The 14,975-nt window shown below is 39.7% G+C and overlaps 1 protein-coding gene across 12 annotated transcripts in view; it reads right to left on the bottom strand.

The window, feature by feature from the left end:
* RIC3 (RIC3 acetylcholine receptor chaperone) overlaps positions 1-14,975 on the bottom strand; it is a 77,424-nt gene that overhangs the window by 30,743 nt on the left and 31,706 nt on the right. For 3 of the 12 annotated variants that reach the window (XR_010121305.1, XM_055282538.2, XM_063641141.1), the window contains exons 2-5: positions 14,684-14,910; positions 12,924-12,999; positions 12,014-12,107; positions 1,628-1,773 (exon numbers count right to left, since the gene is read on the bottom strand). The exons of 1 other annotated variant lie outside the window; for it this stretch is intronic. Coding sequence is in view for 7 of the 11 variants with exons in the window: in XM_055282538.2 (XP_055138513.1) it covers positions 1,628-1,773; positions 12,014-12,107; positions 12,924-12,999; positions 14,684-14,910 (543 nt within the window). In the remaining 4 variants the exon portion in view is untranslated. Of the gene's footprint in view, positions 1-1,627; positions 1,781-3,200; positions 3,270-3,472; positions 3,548-4,158; positions 4,243-7,462; positions 10,475-12,013; positions 12,108-12,923; positions 13,000-14,683; positions 14,911-14,975 lie in introns of those variants that run through there. 8 more of the 12 variants (XR_010121304.1, XM_055282537.2, XR_010121306.1 and 5 more) reach the window with 7 other exon arrangements.

The following is a 14,975-nucleotide window of genomic DNA, read 5'->3' as shown; positions in this document are numbered from 1 at the left end:
AAGTGGGCAGATCATGAGGTCAGGAGATCGAGACCATCCTGGCTAACATGGTGAAACCCTATCTCTACTAAAAATACAAAAAAATTAGCCAGGCGTGGTGGCAGGCGCCTGTAGTCCCAGCTACTAGGGAGGCTGAGGCAGGAGTATGACGTGAACCTGGGAGGTGGAGCTTACAGTGAGCCAAGATGGCGCCACTGCACTCTGGCCTGGGCGACACAGCAAGACTCTGTCTCAAAAAAAAAAAAGTAAATCATAAAGAAAAAAATGGTAAGTTGAACTTCATCAAAATTTAAAACTTCTACTCTTTGAAAGATGCTGTTAAGAAAATATAATGGCAAGCTACAGAAAATATTTGTAAAATACAGAAATGATAAAGAATTTGTACTCAGAATATATATAGAACTCTTGCAACCCAACAAGAACCTAATCAACCCAATTTAAAAATTGGCAAACGACTTGAACAGACACTTCAAAGATACGCAGATGGCAAATAAGCACATGAAAAAATGTTCATCATCGTTAGTCATTGGAGAAAGGTAAATTAAAGTCACAAGATATTTTACACTCACTAGAATGGATAAAATTAAAAAGACTGACAAGACAAAGTGTTACCAAGGATGTAGAGTAACTTTAATTGCCATACACCGCTGGTGGGAAGGGAAAAAGCAGAGCTACTTAGGAAAGCAGGTTGACAGTTTCTAATAAAGTTAAACATGTGGCCAGGCATGGTGGCCCACGCCTATAATCCCAGCACTTTGAGGGCCTGAGGCAGGCAGATCACTTGAGGTCAGGAGTTTGAGACCAGCCTGGCCAACATGGTGAAACCCCGTCTCTACTAAAAATACAAAAATTATTCAGGTGTGGTGCCAGGCACCTGTAATCTCAGCTACTTGGGAGGCTGAGGCAGGAGAATCACTTGAACCCAGGAGGTAGAGGTTGCAGCGAGCTGAGATTGCTCTACTGCATTCCAGCCTGGGCGACAAAGTGAGACTGTCTTGAAAAACAAAAACAAAAAAAGTTAAATATACAATTACCTTAAACCCGAAAATCTCACTCCTAGGTATAGACCCAAAAGAAATACAAATATATGTTCAAACAAAGACTCATATGCAAAAGTTCATAGCTGCTTGAGTCATAAGAGTGCAAAGCTAGGAATAACCCAAACGCTCCTCAACTGGTGAATGGACAAACAAATTATGGTATAAGCATATAACTGACTACTACTCAGCAAGAAAAAAATTACGGATACACTCAATAACAAACATGAATGTTAAAAGTATTACGCTAAATCAAAGAAGCCAATGAGTATATGCAGTATGATCACTTACATAGAAAAGGCAAAACTAAAGGCACAGAAAGCACTTCAGTTGTTGCCAGGGGCAGGAGAAGGGCATTAGCTACAAAGAAGGGGGAGCTTTCTGGGCTAATGGAAATGTTCTTTATCAAAATTATGGTGTGATTACACAAACTCTATATATTTGTCAAAACTCATCCAACTGTACATTTAAAACTGGTTAATATTACTGTTTATATATTATACCTCAATAATGAAGCTGATTTTTAAAAAATCTGTAAGAGCTCTTTTCTGGGCTGACAGCTAATAAAAAAATGAGAAGACACTGTTTACCTTCCCAGTCCTCCATGTAAGGGGCCTCCTCAGCTTCTTTCTCTGGAGAAAATCTGTCAATGAATTTTCCTTCTTTCATGACCCTGGTGATTTCTCGGAGCTGATGCAGCAACCGTTTCTCTTGGTCAGAAGTCACAGTCTGTGCTCTGCTTAGAAATATCAGACAATCCAACCATTTAGTGGTAAATACTCCTAGGCAATGGACGTAAACATCACTATGGTCTGTTTGGATACGGAATGGAAAGTGCAATTGCAGCAGATAATTATTCTAGGAATTGATCCTCCAACTGCATAGCTGGGAACTAGAGATGTTAGTTCAATGCTTTGATTTTATAAATGGGAAAACTAAAGCCCAGAATAGATCAAGTGATTGCCCAAGGTCCCAAAATTAGTTAATGTCAATAGTAGGATCAGACCCCAGATGTCTCAGCTTTTAGTTCAGTGCTTTTTTCAGTGTATCTCGATGCCCTGATTCTCTAATCGCCTAACAATTTCACTGTTACTCACATTACTCCATTTACTACAAGCCACTTTTCTCTGAAGCAAGGTCATCAAAGGAAAACGTTCTGGGCCATTAGCATCAACCAGGGAAAATTTATGCTACTAGAATCACCAGGTTTAATTTACTTGTGCAGGTATAAGGATATATTCTAAAATTTCAGAGGTGGGTAATTTTGAAAATTCAATCATCTAGACTAGAGAAATTGGGGAAACTGGGGTCCACAGAGGAGAAATATTGTTTATATATTCATACTGCCACTTAATGAAGCACTATAACTAAAACCACCCAGGCTTCTGATCGCATGCTGCGCAATTCTTGAAGCACAGAGCTCAAGTTCCACATTTTGGAAAACTTGGTTTGAATCCCAACTTAGTTGTGTGGCTCTGGCAATATATGCAAAAATAACATGAGACTCAAGGATAACAGTTTGATTATTTTCTTTTAGAGGAAAGCACTGCATCACACTGACAGGCAAACAAGGTCCTACTTAGAAGACTGATAACTATCTGCTTTGAGACCAGTTTTATCTAGCAGCAGGATTTAATGGAGGCTACTTATTCTCTTCTTAAAACCCAGACACAAGTTAATACAACATTTACAAAGGAAAAATGATGTACTATGTACTAGCCTGTGGAGATGGTCGTCTATTTTTCTAACAGCCAGTTCTGAACCTGCACTCATTTCTATGCTCAGCCTAACTTTAGCCTTAATGACTAATAAGGAAAGTGAAAAGAGTATTTCTCCTTTCAACATGAAGATAGTAACTGAGGAAAATGAAGAGCCAACATTACAAGAGACCTCAGTGAAAGGAAAAACGAAAACACCACGAGCTCCACTTCTTCCACACCAAGTAGCTTCAAAGCCATGAACTACTAAAGATGCCTGTCTGTTCCACATTCAGCTAAAATCCTATACTTACAGGGCCTCTGATAGCTCTATTCTTCCCATCAGTACAGGAGTCCTGACTCTCCACAACTGCTCATGTGTCCTACATAACCCCTATTTCTTACTGTTAAAACAACCCACTTTGTGTGAGGCTTCTGGGTCAGACTAGAAGAGCTTAGCTGCCTATCACAAACTCTTGTCTCTTCAGGCGGCACATGTTACTTTTCCAGACTGTACACAGGGCATTCTGATCTTCAATGAACGAAACAGTCTTAATTCTGTTTCCTAAGTCATGGGAAATCAGAAGCCCTTATCCTAAAAGAGGATGGGTAGACTACAGGAAGCAGGAACAGACAAGAGCTTTCCCAGAGAACTCCAATCCAAAGCATCCTCATTTCACTCCAAACAAGTATACTTTTATTGTCCATATCATGCATTATGCATTAATCATGGTCTACCTTATGACATCTTCTGAATTTATTGCAATGAAAATCTTCATGGATTCCTTATCATCTCAACTTGGTTTGATACTCCTAGAGGGCAGTAATAATTAAGTTGACAACAGTATAGACACAATGCCATGATCACTGTTAAGAGCTCAATAATTACGTGTTAGTTTGATTGATCCCCATTTCCTCACCATCCATTATTTTCTTCTACCTTCCTGAATTCTGGATTCCATTCTATCATTTTACAAAAAGTTGCAAAAACTTTTACTCCTAAGTGATTTTCACTTTACTAAGTCCAAGGGTCTTTTTCTCACATTTCATTCTTCTTGATTTCTCTATACCATAGACCATCCTCTGCTTGAAACCTCCTCCTCCCTTAGCTATTGGGACATTTGTATTCTCCCACTTCTTTAAACATTCCTTTTATCTATGATCCTGACTTTCTTCCACCCACCTCCCAAAACAATTTTCCCAAGGCTCAATCCTAGGACTCTCGTTTCTCCATTCTTATAATCATGCCCTCAGGAAGTTGACCCAGTATTACAGATTAGACCATCACCTCTACAGAAAAGATGTCCTAATGCTACTATTAATCTTGACTTTTCACACAAATTCCTATCTCACAACTCCAGTTACTTCCTGGGCATTTCCACTTGGAGGCCTTGCAACTATGTTAAAGTTAACCTTAAATTCACCTCTTGAAACCAGCTCCCAGTTGGCTCAGGATCGTGAGCAACTGCATGAACAGGAAGACCAGAAGAGGCTGAGTATGGAAGATTCTAAGATGATAGAAAAATAAAAGGTCACAGTTGGGAAACAGCCTCACCAGAATTTTGAATTCTATAAGCCCAGCAGAATCATCAAGTTCCAAATGCAAGAGTTAAGTACAGAGAATTAAACAGATATTAATAACACCATTCATGGATAGAACAGAACTCAGACCAGTAAAAGATTTCAGGATACTGCAGCAGAGTCTGATATGCCTCAAAGATTTGGTGATCTCACCTTTCTCCATGGAGATTTTCTCCATCTCTCACTCCCAGCCAATGATTTCCAAACCTGAGCCCTTTGCTCTGACCTCAAGAACCAAATTTCCTATCGCTGTTTCATATTATACACGGATGTTCTGATGGCATCTCAGACATACTCAGTGCTGAACTTATGATCTCAACTCTAAAACCTGATGTACTTTCCCTTCTTTTGTATTTTATCTTGGTTAATGCCATAATCTTCCTTCCAGTTTGGCTGTAAATCTCCAATGCATCTTTATTTATTTATTCTTCTCCATTACTCTTATCTGGTTAGTAGTTTTCTTTTGGGGAACCAACTCCTCTTCCATTCATAGTGCAAAGATTAATGTGAGCCACCCATCCCCTACCTCTCCTTCAAGGGTGGCCATGTGACCCACAGCTAATTATCACATTCCATCCCCTTGGCTGCAGGGATTGATTCAGGGATAGATATAGGACCCAAGTTGGGCCAACTGTACTTTTGGACCTTGAACACAGTGAAGCCCAAACTGAATAATTTTGACATTAAATTCATCGAGGCAACAGTCCATGAGGAGACTGTCCCTTTGTTCCTGCTCCCTAAATGCCCAAAGCTGCTCTGGTTACCACCCTTCCTGAAACCTGGATGTTCAGCTGTTCCTTTGATATTATGAGCTACCTCATATTCTTCCAATAAATTCTGCCTCCTCGTACTCCAAATTTTTTGCTAGCCAGAGGCGGCTGCCTGCAACCAAGGAACCCTGATAAAGCCTGTGATTTTTTTTCTTCCATTAGGTCCCCTTAACTTGCTCCCACTTTTCCACTCTCACTGGCCTATTTATTACCATTTGCTGAAACCTTTTCAATAGACTTCCAGCATGTAGTCACTCTATATATTACTGTAAGAGTTATTTTTCTAAAGCACAGCAAATCATGACATTTCTCCTCAAAAGCCTTCAGAGTCAAAATAAGTGTGTGTTGTGGGGGGAGAGAGGACCCAGGCAAACGAAAAAGTATATGCCAAGTCCAGAGGCAAAAAGGTACAGGTATTTTAGAGGAACAGCAAGTGGTCAGTGTGGCTGGACCACAGAGAGAGTGATGAAGAAAGATAAAGCAAGAGGGGTTCACAAGGCCAGGTCACTCAGGACCATGTAAGCTACGTTAAAGGTTCTGCGCTTTTTCAAAATCAAAAGGGACCTGTTGAAGGATTAAAACAAAAGAGATAATCCATTTGGAAAACAGAAAGAAAACTGAAAGGAGGCAAAATCAGAGAAACCACATGAGATAGTTATGACCTACATCAAAAATAGGCATTCACTCACTCACTCACTCTTCTACTTCATCTAATACTTTTTTGGAGCCTTTTATATGTCTGTACTAAGCTCTACAGCTAAGAAGGATAATCCCTGACCTCACGGAGCCTACAGTCTTTTGCAGGGAGACAGACTTATTAATTAAATAGAAATGACAAGACATGGTGATTGATGAGATACGGGAAGTAAAATAAAAGGTCAATCAAGGATAGCATCTAATTTCTGCTTTGGGCAACCAAGTGGATGGTGGAGCCGTTTGCTGAGATGGAAATTAAAGGTAGAATAGGTTCAGTTAGGGGACAGATGATGAATTCCATCTTGGACATTCATTCATTCAATAGATATTTATCATATGATGAGGCTAAAGGTAGCTATCTATATGTCCAGTGGGCTCTGTATATAGAGGTCAGGAACTGAAGTAAAGGAATGGTCATGATTTCCTCTTCTACCACAAAAACATACAAATGCTTATATCAAAAGTGAATAGGGGCCAGGTGCGGTGGCTCACGACTGTAATCCCAGCACTTTGGGAGGCCAAGGTGGGCAGATCACCTGAGGTCAGGAGTTCGAGTCGAGCCTGGCCAACATGGTGAAACCTTGTCTCTACTAAAAATACAAAAATTAGCCAGGCATGGTGGCACATGCCTGTAGTCCCAGCTACTCAGGAGGCTGAGGCAGGAGAATCACTTGAACCTGGGAGGTGGAGGTTGCAGTGACCTGAGATTGCACCACAGCACTGCAGCCTGGGTGACAGAGAGAGACTCCATCTCAAAAAAAAAAAAAAAAAAAAAAAAAAAAAAAAAAAAAAAAAAAAAAAAAAAAAAAAAGAATAGGAATCCTAATTCAATAAGTATTTCCTTAGTACCTACTATACAAACACAGTGAACAAAATAGGCTAAGTCTAGCCTCAAAGAGTTTACATTCCAGGAATTCATGGGAAAAACCTGTAGTCCCACATACATATTCGACGTGCCTGCCAGGGCCCTTTGCTGCCAGAGGTTACACCCTCCCTGCTTTTTTCATGGACTGCTTGACCATACCATGCTTCTAGCAGGTAAATTGTTACAACTTGGCATGCTATTCCAGAAATACAGCCTGTGATTTTTTTCTTCCATTAGGTCCCCTTAATTTATCCCCACTTTTCCACTTTCACTGGCCTATTTATTACCATTTTCTCAAACCGTTTCAATAACCTTCTAGCATGTAGTCACCCTACGTATTACTATGAGTTACTTTTCTAAAGCACAGCAAATCGTGACATTCCTCCTCAAAAGCCTTCAGAGTCAAAATAAGTGTGTGTTGTAGGGGAAGAGAGGACCGAAATCCTAAGAACAGAAATCAGGACACCTCACTTCTGATTCCCAGATCCTTTCTTTAGTCTTTGTGCCCTTGAGCTAAACACTATGCTTAATATCAGACAGAACATAGCACAAGACTGACATTCTAGGTTTCATTATTTAAATATGTGTACAGACCTACATCCCTCACAAGTAAAAGCTTTCTGAAAAATTTTATTAGATAATATCAAAAACTTTCCCCATATTTCTGTTCTTAAGCATTAAGGTAAAGTTTCAGAAACTGCAGAGTTTTCTAATTTTAAGCCAACATCCTGCAGTTATGGAATATTATATAAAAGGACTTAAGAGGCTATAAATGAATGTATCTTCTGCTTTACCCCCAGAAACCCAGGGATGTGATACAATTTTGATCTGACAGAATACTGGAATATTTTGGCCTTTTCTAATAGTCATAGGAACACAGACTTGTAAAAGAACAAATGCCATAGAAACTGAGGTTAAAGGACACAAACTGTAAGTATAAAAGGGAAAACATGTAGAAACATGGTGCTATGGTTTGAATATTTGTCTCCTCCTATACTCATGTTGAAACTTAATTGACATTGCAACAGTATTAAGTGGTGGCACCTTTATGAAGTGATTAGGACATGAAAGCAGAGCCCTCATGAACAGATTAATGCCATTATCTCAGTGGGTTAGTTATCCCAAGATGGGCTGTTATAAAGTGGGGCTGGCCTCTGGTGCCTCCCTCTTTTGTATGTGCTTGCTTGCCCTTCCGCCTTTCCACCATATGATGCTGCAGCAAGAAGACCCTCACCAGATACCTGCCTGTTAACCTTGGACTTCACAGCCTCCAGAACCATGAGCTAAATAAACCTCTGTTCTTTATAAATTATCCAGTCTGTGGTATTCAGTTATACCAACAGAAAACATACGAACATATGGGCTGCCTAGTCCTTAGAGTTTTTAGGGCATAAGTCCCATGGGGCCTACCTGTAAGGATAAAAGGTGTTGGATTAAGGAGTGTCAGAGAGAAAAATCACATCTGAGAACTAAAAAATGAAAGATTTGGTAAACTTCAGTGGGAAGACAGCTGCTCTCCAGTTCCTAAGAGGTAGGGTGGAAAAAGTTTTACACAACCTTTGCTATGCTGCAGGCTTCAATCATTATGTTCCCAAGGAGTCCACACCTCAGCATCGTATAAAAAGTAAACATTCTGGGCTAGGACCTGTGGCCCCTGAAATGAGACAGTACAACTCCAGATGTAGTATAGGGACAGCTTCTCTGCCTTTGCACATAAAAAAAAGGAGACATAAACCTGGCATGAAGAGGACAGACAGTAGGTAGAGTTATAGTATTGCATCCCTGGCTTGGGCTATAGATAGTGTATGGACTGAATGGTGGAGTAATTTGAGTTAAGGGAGTCTGCTACTCAACAGTAAATAATAATGAGAAAATATTTTCATATGGTCTCTTACCCCAAGCTCCAGGAATTGGGTCTCCCAAGTGAGAGGCCCTGCCCACAGAGGTTTCATCTATGGTTTTCTTTTTTTTTATGTATTTTTTTATTATACTTTAAGTTCTAGGGTACATGTGCACAATGTGCAGGTTTGTTACATATGTATACATATGCCATGTTGGTGTGCTGCACCCATTAACTCGTCATTTACATTAGGTATATCTCCTAATGCTATCCCTCCACGCTCCCCTCAGCCCACAACAGTCCCCGGAGTGTGATGTCCCCCTTCCTGTGTCCAAGTGTTCTCACTGTTCAATTCCCACCTATGAATGAGAACATGCAGTGTTTGGTATTTTGTCCTTGCAATAGTTTGCTGAGAATGATGGTTTCCAGCTTCATCCATGTCCCTACAAAGGACATGAGCTCATCATTTTTTATAGCTGCATAGTATTCCATGGTGTATATGTGCCACATTTTCTTAATCCAGTCTCTCATTGATGGACATTTGGGTTAGTTCCAAGTCTTTGCTATTGTGAATAGTGCCGCAATAAACATATGTGTGCATGTGTCTTTATAGCAGCATGATTTATAATCCTTTGGGTATATACCCAGTAATGGGATGGCTGGGTCAAATGGTATTTCTAGTTCTAGATCCCTGAGGAATCGTCACACTGACTTCCACAATGGTTGAACTAGTTTACAGTCCCACCAACAGTGTAAAAGTGTTCCTATTTCTCCACATCCTCTCCAGCATCTGTTGTTTCCTGACTTTTTAATGATGGCCATTCTAACTGGTGTGAGATGGTATCTCGTTGTGGTTTTGATTTGCATTTCTCTGATGGCCAGTGATGAAGAGCATTTTCTCATGTGTCTGTTGGCTGCATAAATGTCTTCTTTTGAGAAGTGTCTGTTTATATCCTTCGCCCACTTGTTGATGGGGTTGTTTTTTTCTTGTAAATTTGTTTGAGTTCATTGTAGATTCTGGATATAAGCCCCTTGTCAGATGAGGAGATTGCAAAAATTTTTTCCCATTCTGTAGGTTGCCTGTTCACTCTGATGGTAGTTTCTTTTGCTGTGCAGAAGCTTTTTAGTTTAATTAGATCCCATTTATCAATTCTGGTTTTGTTGCCATTGCTTTTGGTGTTTTAGACATGAGGTCCTTGCCCATGCCTATGTCCTGAATGGTATTGCCTAGGTTTTCTTCTAGGATTTTTATGGTTTTAGGTCTAACATTTAAGTCTTTAATCCATCTTGAATTAATTTTTGTATAAGGTGTAAGGAAGGGATCCATTTTCAGCTTTCTACATATGGTTAGCCAGTTTCCCCAGCACCAGTTGTTAAATAGGGAATCCTTTCCCCATTTCTTGTTTTTGTCAGATTTGTCAAAGATCAGATAGTTGTAGATGTGTGGTATTACTGCTGAGGGCTCTGTCCTGTTCCATTGGTCTGTTCTCTGTTTTGGTACCAGTACCATGCTGTTTTGGTTACTGTAGCCTTGTAGTATAGTTTGAAGTCAGGTAGCATGATGCCTCCAGCTTTGTTCTTTTGGCTTAGGATTGACTTGGCAATGTGGGCTCTTTTTTGGTTCCATATGAACTTTAAAGTAGTTTTTTCCAATTCTGTGAAGAAAGTCATTGGTAGCTTGATGGGGATGGCATTGAATCTATAAATTACCTTGGGCAGTATGGCCATTTTCACAATATTGATTCTTCCTATCCATGAGCATGGAATGTTCTTCCATTTGTTTGTATCCTCTTTTATTTCGTTGAGCAGTGGTTTGTAGTTCTCCTTGAAGAGGTCCTTCACATCCCTTGTAAGTTGGATTCCTGGTTTTCATGACCCGTAGGTGTGGCCTGGGGTTTCCAATGGCCCAGGCGAGTGTAAAGATATTTTTTCAGACATAACTGTCTATAATAGTCTGGGTAGTTCTCCACCCAGACGGTAGGTGGCAGCTACAGGGTTAGGGCAGAAAAGGCCAGAAAAGTATAATTGCACAAATTGGTTTAGTCACACTCATACAAATAGTCATATGTTAGATAATGCATATAAAGCATTTAGTTCAGAGTGCGGCCCTTAGTAAGTGTTCAATAAATATCAATTATTATACACTCACACAGATATATTAATGTATCCATACAGCTTTGGGGAACATTCCAGATAGTAACTCTGCTTTCCAGACAAAAAGAAGGTCAAGGCTTCTAGGCCCACACAGGCAAGCTTCATCCTCACAAATGTCATTTCAACAGCACTGCAGATGTTGCAGGGAAATTCCAGGTCAGGAGGCTGCAATCTGAGGATACCCACTTTCTCATATCCAGCCAAAGATAGGCAAGGCTGAAGCCAGTGAACAGAGAAAGGGCACAGGGTACTAGTACTAACTACAAAGGATGGCAAATAGAGGCTAAGGTAGAGCAACGATTTCCTGGGGCAAAAACTACAGTGTGCCCACAAAGATGCAGGAGGGACATTTCAACACTTCCTTCTACATGGGATTCTGCCACTTGCCCTAACATTCTTCCTCCATCCTTGCCAGAAGACCTAGCTGAAACTGAACCCTTCTTTGTCCTCCATCTTACATTCTGGTTTTTCCTTCCTGGCCTTTCTATATCCACGTTTTCTTGGTTGTTGTCCACTTCTATCAACCTCCTGAAGCCACCTTTTCAGATCCTCAGCCAGCCTGGTAGCAAGAGGAGTGTCTTCCCTTTGGGACATTCTAAATGGCCAGTTTGGCTCTTAACATCTAATTTACATGTAATTCTGTGCTGGCACAGTCAACACAAACATGAATGCCTAATCTGATCACACTTGCTCTCTTCTCTCATTTTGTCTCAAGTAGAAAGCGTCATGTTCAATAACCTGGTTTTACTTAAAATTATACCTATTTTAGACAGCTAGGAAATTTTCTTTCTTAAATTCTAGTTATTTCACCCTGTAGGAGTTACTCACAAATTTATTCACTTTCACAATAATTTGCACATTAAGCTTTTGAAAACTGAGGTTGCTTGACAGTATGTGAATGAAAAATGTTAAATGATAAAGAATACATAAGTGACATATTTACAATTTAAAAACTGACAGTACATAAAATGAAAATAAGTGGTCTATTTATCAAAAACAAAAGCATAATTTTGAATTTTCTTTCCTTTTCTTTTTTTGAGACAGAATTTAGCTCTTGTTGCCCAGGCTGGAGTACAAGGGCATGATCTCGGCTCACTGCAACCTCTGCCTGCCAGGTTCAAGCAATTTTCCTGCCTCAGCCTCCCGAGTAACTGGGATTGCAGGTGTGCACCACCACACCTGGCTAATTTTGTATTTTTAGTAGAGACAGGGTTTCAACATGTTGGTCAGGATGGTCTCAAACTCCTGACCTCAGATGATCCACCCACCTTGGCCTCCAAAAGTGCTGGGATTACAGGCCTCAGCCACTGCACCCAGCCTGAATTTATTTTCTAAATGAGAAATAGTCTGAGTCCTGTTACATGAAAACCTACCTCTCACCATTCGGTCCCACTCTGTTGATTAATTTTTCCATGGCTGCTTCTGTCTCCTTCAGTTTTTCTTGCAGTTGAGCAAGCTCAAAACTGGCTGAAAAATAAGCAACAATCTAAGAACCATCACAGACAACTCCCTAAACCTGTTAAAGAGACCACAAATTTTTAAAAAGCTATTGTACTGTTGAACTTCCCATTACTATCTCATTGAAGAACACAGCAGTTTTATTAAAGGACTCTGTGAATATTTAAGATTTCCAAAAAGGATGCAAAGTGTGACTGGGATATTTAGTTCCATGGAAAATCCAGAAGTAAATCCAAAAAGCAGTTACAGCCCAGATAAACACGATTTCCTGCAATGCTTTTGCCAAGTCTCTTCTTTGTGGGTGGTAAATTTTTCATAGGTTATTTTCCCTGACATACATTCTAGTCTATAAATTCTTGAGGAAAGAGCCATGTTGTATAAATTTAGTTTCCCTAGAGAACACAGAATATTCTAGTTGTGTAATAAGTATCTGATGGCCATGTTTAAAGAGTCAGAAGTGATAAACTCTTTCCCCAGATCTAAAAACTGATTTGGGCAATGATATGATTTCTCTGCCTCCATTTTGCTCTCTGCTACCAATATTTTGAAGTCTGAAAATGAGAAGTCATTCCAAACGTGAAATATTAATTTGTTAATATATAAAAAAGTGAACTGGTGGTTTTGTACTTTTTGTAGCTATCCCTCCCTTAAAACCCCAACATCAATATAAAAACTTTGAGAATTCCCAGAACTAAGGCAAAAATGGCATCAGATTTGGAGCAACTTTTGAGAAATGCTTTTAAGACATACCCACAGACTGTCCCTGTGGCTATAAAACTGTTTGACTCAATAAGACCTGTGAATATACTGAGAAGGAGCACTTACTAATTTTCCTGTGGGTGTTCCCAGGCGTGGCAGTATAGCATTTCCCAACCTCTGCAGTTGTTTTCCCCTTTGAGAGCTGAGAATTGAAGGAGGTATATAGCACATCAACTGCAGCTCAGAACCTCAGTCACGGAACCCCTCATATTAAACAAAAAAAAAGGTTGGGAAACAAACATGAAGGTCAGAAATTAAATCAAATAGCAACACTAGAGAAATAGCTCAAAAAAAAAAAAAAAACGCCAAAAGGTGAGAAGGTTTCCAAGTAAAAAATTATCAAAGCACAAGTGTAAAAAGTAAAGCAGAGGTTCCTCTTCAAAGAGACTTTACTCCTCATCTAATTAGGAATAGTAACTTCTCTTAGAAGCAAAATTTATTCAAGAACCTGTGCTAACATGCTCAGATATCTGCTAGCCATAATAAAGAAATCAAGGTACTTTATGTTCTCAGCTCTCACAGTTTAGCCTAAATATTTGCCCTGGCATGCTTATACTGGTCCAAGCAAGCATTAGGTCATAGCCTGTTCCTCTTCCTTATATGAAGGTGTTTTTACCTTTCTCAGCATTCCACAAGTTACTTCCTCCTTCCTTTGTTCTCCTCTGCCTTTGCCTCTTTTAAAAAGTTCTAAGTCGCTAGCCAATCAGCACAAATACAAAATGTGAGATCCCGTTCCAGCCAATGGAAACCAGACACAGCAGTAAGGTGGATGCGTCAGGTTATAAATGACCCTGTCTCCTTTGTTCAGTGTACTCTCGTGGCAAAACTGCTGGCGAGCGTACCCTTTCTGCAGAAAGTAAAAATGGCCTTGCTGAGGAAATTAAATTTACATCCAAGTGCTATTTCTTTACAGCACCAGGGAACAAGCATTTCTAACACAAGGGAAAAAAAAAATCTCCCTATAGGTCATCTTCCTTGCTCATGCTCATCTAAAAGGGATGTGTGGCACCCTATGGGCATTCTTAGACTCAACTCAGACTGCCTGCAGAATTCCTGGGCAAGAAAGAACTCATCTTATTTAAGCTTACTCTAGACAGGAGGGCAAAGTGAAGCTTCTGCCTCTACTTCACAGTACAGGGGCCCGGGGCCTGCAAAGGCCTGCCTGAAGGTGGAACTTAACTGAAGGCCTGCTTTAAAGAACCCACACCCATGTCTCCCCAGAGCTAGGAAATATCAGGCTTAATTTCAGGATGGACAGTTCTGTCTCAGGAGAATTATTGGAGATAATATTAAAAACAGCATCACATATTCCTGTGGAGAAAAAAAGAGCATAAAGTGGTGTCATTATTTGGCCTTACAATGGCTATTTGGAAATCACTATGCCAATCCCAATAATAAAAGTTCTTCTTAGAAAATCTTTATTCTATTTGGAAATCACTATGCCAATCCCAATAATAAAAGTTCTTCTTAGAAAATCTTTATTCCTTTTCAGCCTGTAAAGATGTTAAATTTTTTTTTTTTGGTGGGAGAGTGCTTTGAATTGTATCACTCACTGGATTAAGAACCAAAAGATCCAGGTTCAAGTCCTAGTTCTGCCTTGTTAGTTGTGAATTTTGGGGCAAAACACTTAAACACTGAGTAAACATTTCTTATGTGAAACTGAAATAATGGCTATCCTAAGTAACTCATGAAGAGATGACAGGATTTAAAGAGATGATGGATTTGAAATAATTTTATGAACTATAAAAAGTTTTAATGTAGACAATGATTTTTATTGCCATATTAGATTTTCATTGATGTAATATGATTAGGATGATTCTACTTACCTTAAATAGAATGTACAGTATATATAAAAAAATCCCAAAACCGTAGATTGGAATAATCTGCCCCATCAGACCTCTTCCACTACCTCCTCCTCCAGCACCTCCACCTGATCCTTTGGCCTTTGCAAATGCCTCTGCAAGGTGAGACCTCTGGAAACGAGCCCCAGGAGTCTGGCCATCTGAGGGTACCTGGTGATGATGTATCATAGGTGGAAATCGGCCCAATTTTCCTGAGAAAATAATAATCAGTTTTTATCTCTTCTACTATTTTAAAGATGGCTATCATGAAAACACC

The sequence above is a fragment of the Symphalangus syndactylus genome, chromosome 6 (assembly GCF_028878055.3).
Source record: "Symphalangus syndactylus isolate Jambi chromosome 6, NHGRI_mSymSyn1-v2.1_pri, whole genome shotgun sequence".
Classification (NCBI taxonomy): Eukaryota; Metazoa; Chordata; class Mammalia; order Primates; family Hylobatidae; genus Symphalangus; species Symphalangus syndactylus.
Note: the sequence above shows the minus strand (reverse complement) of the source record. Positions and strands in the feature narration are given on the sequence as shown.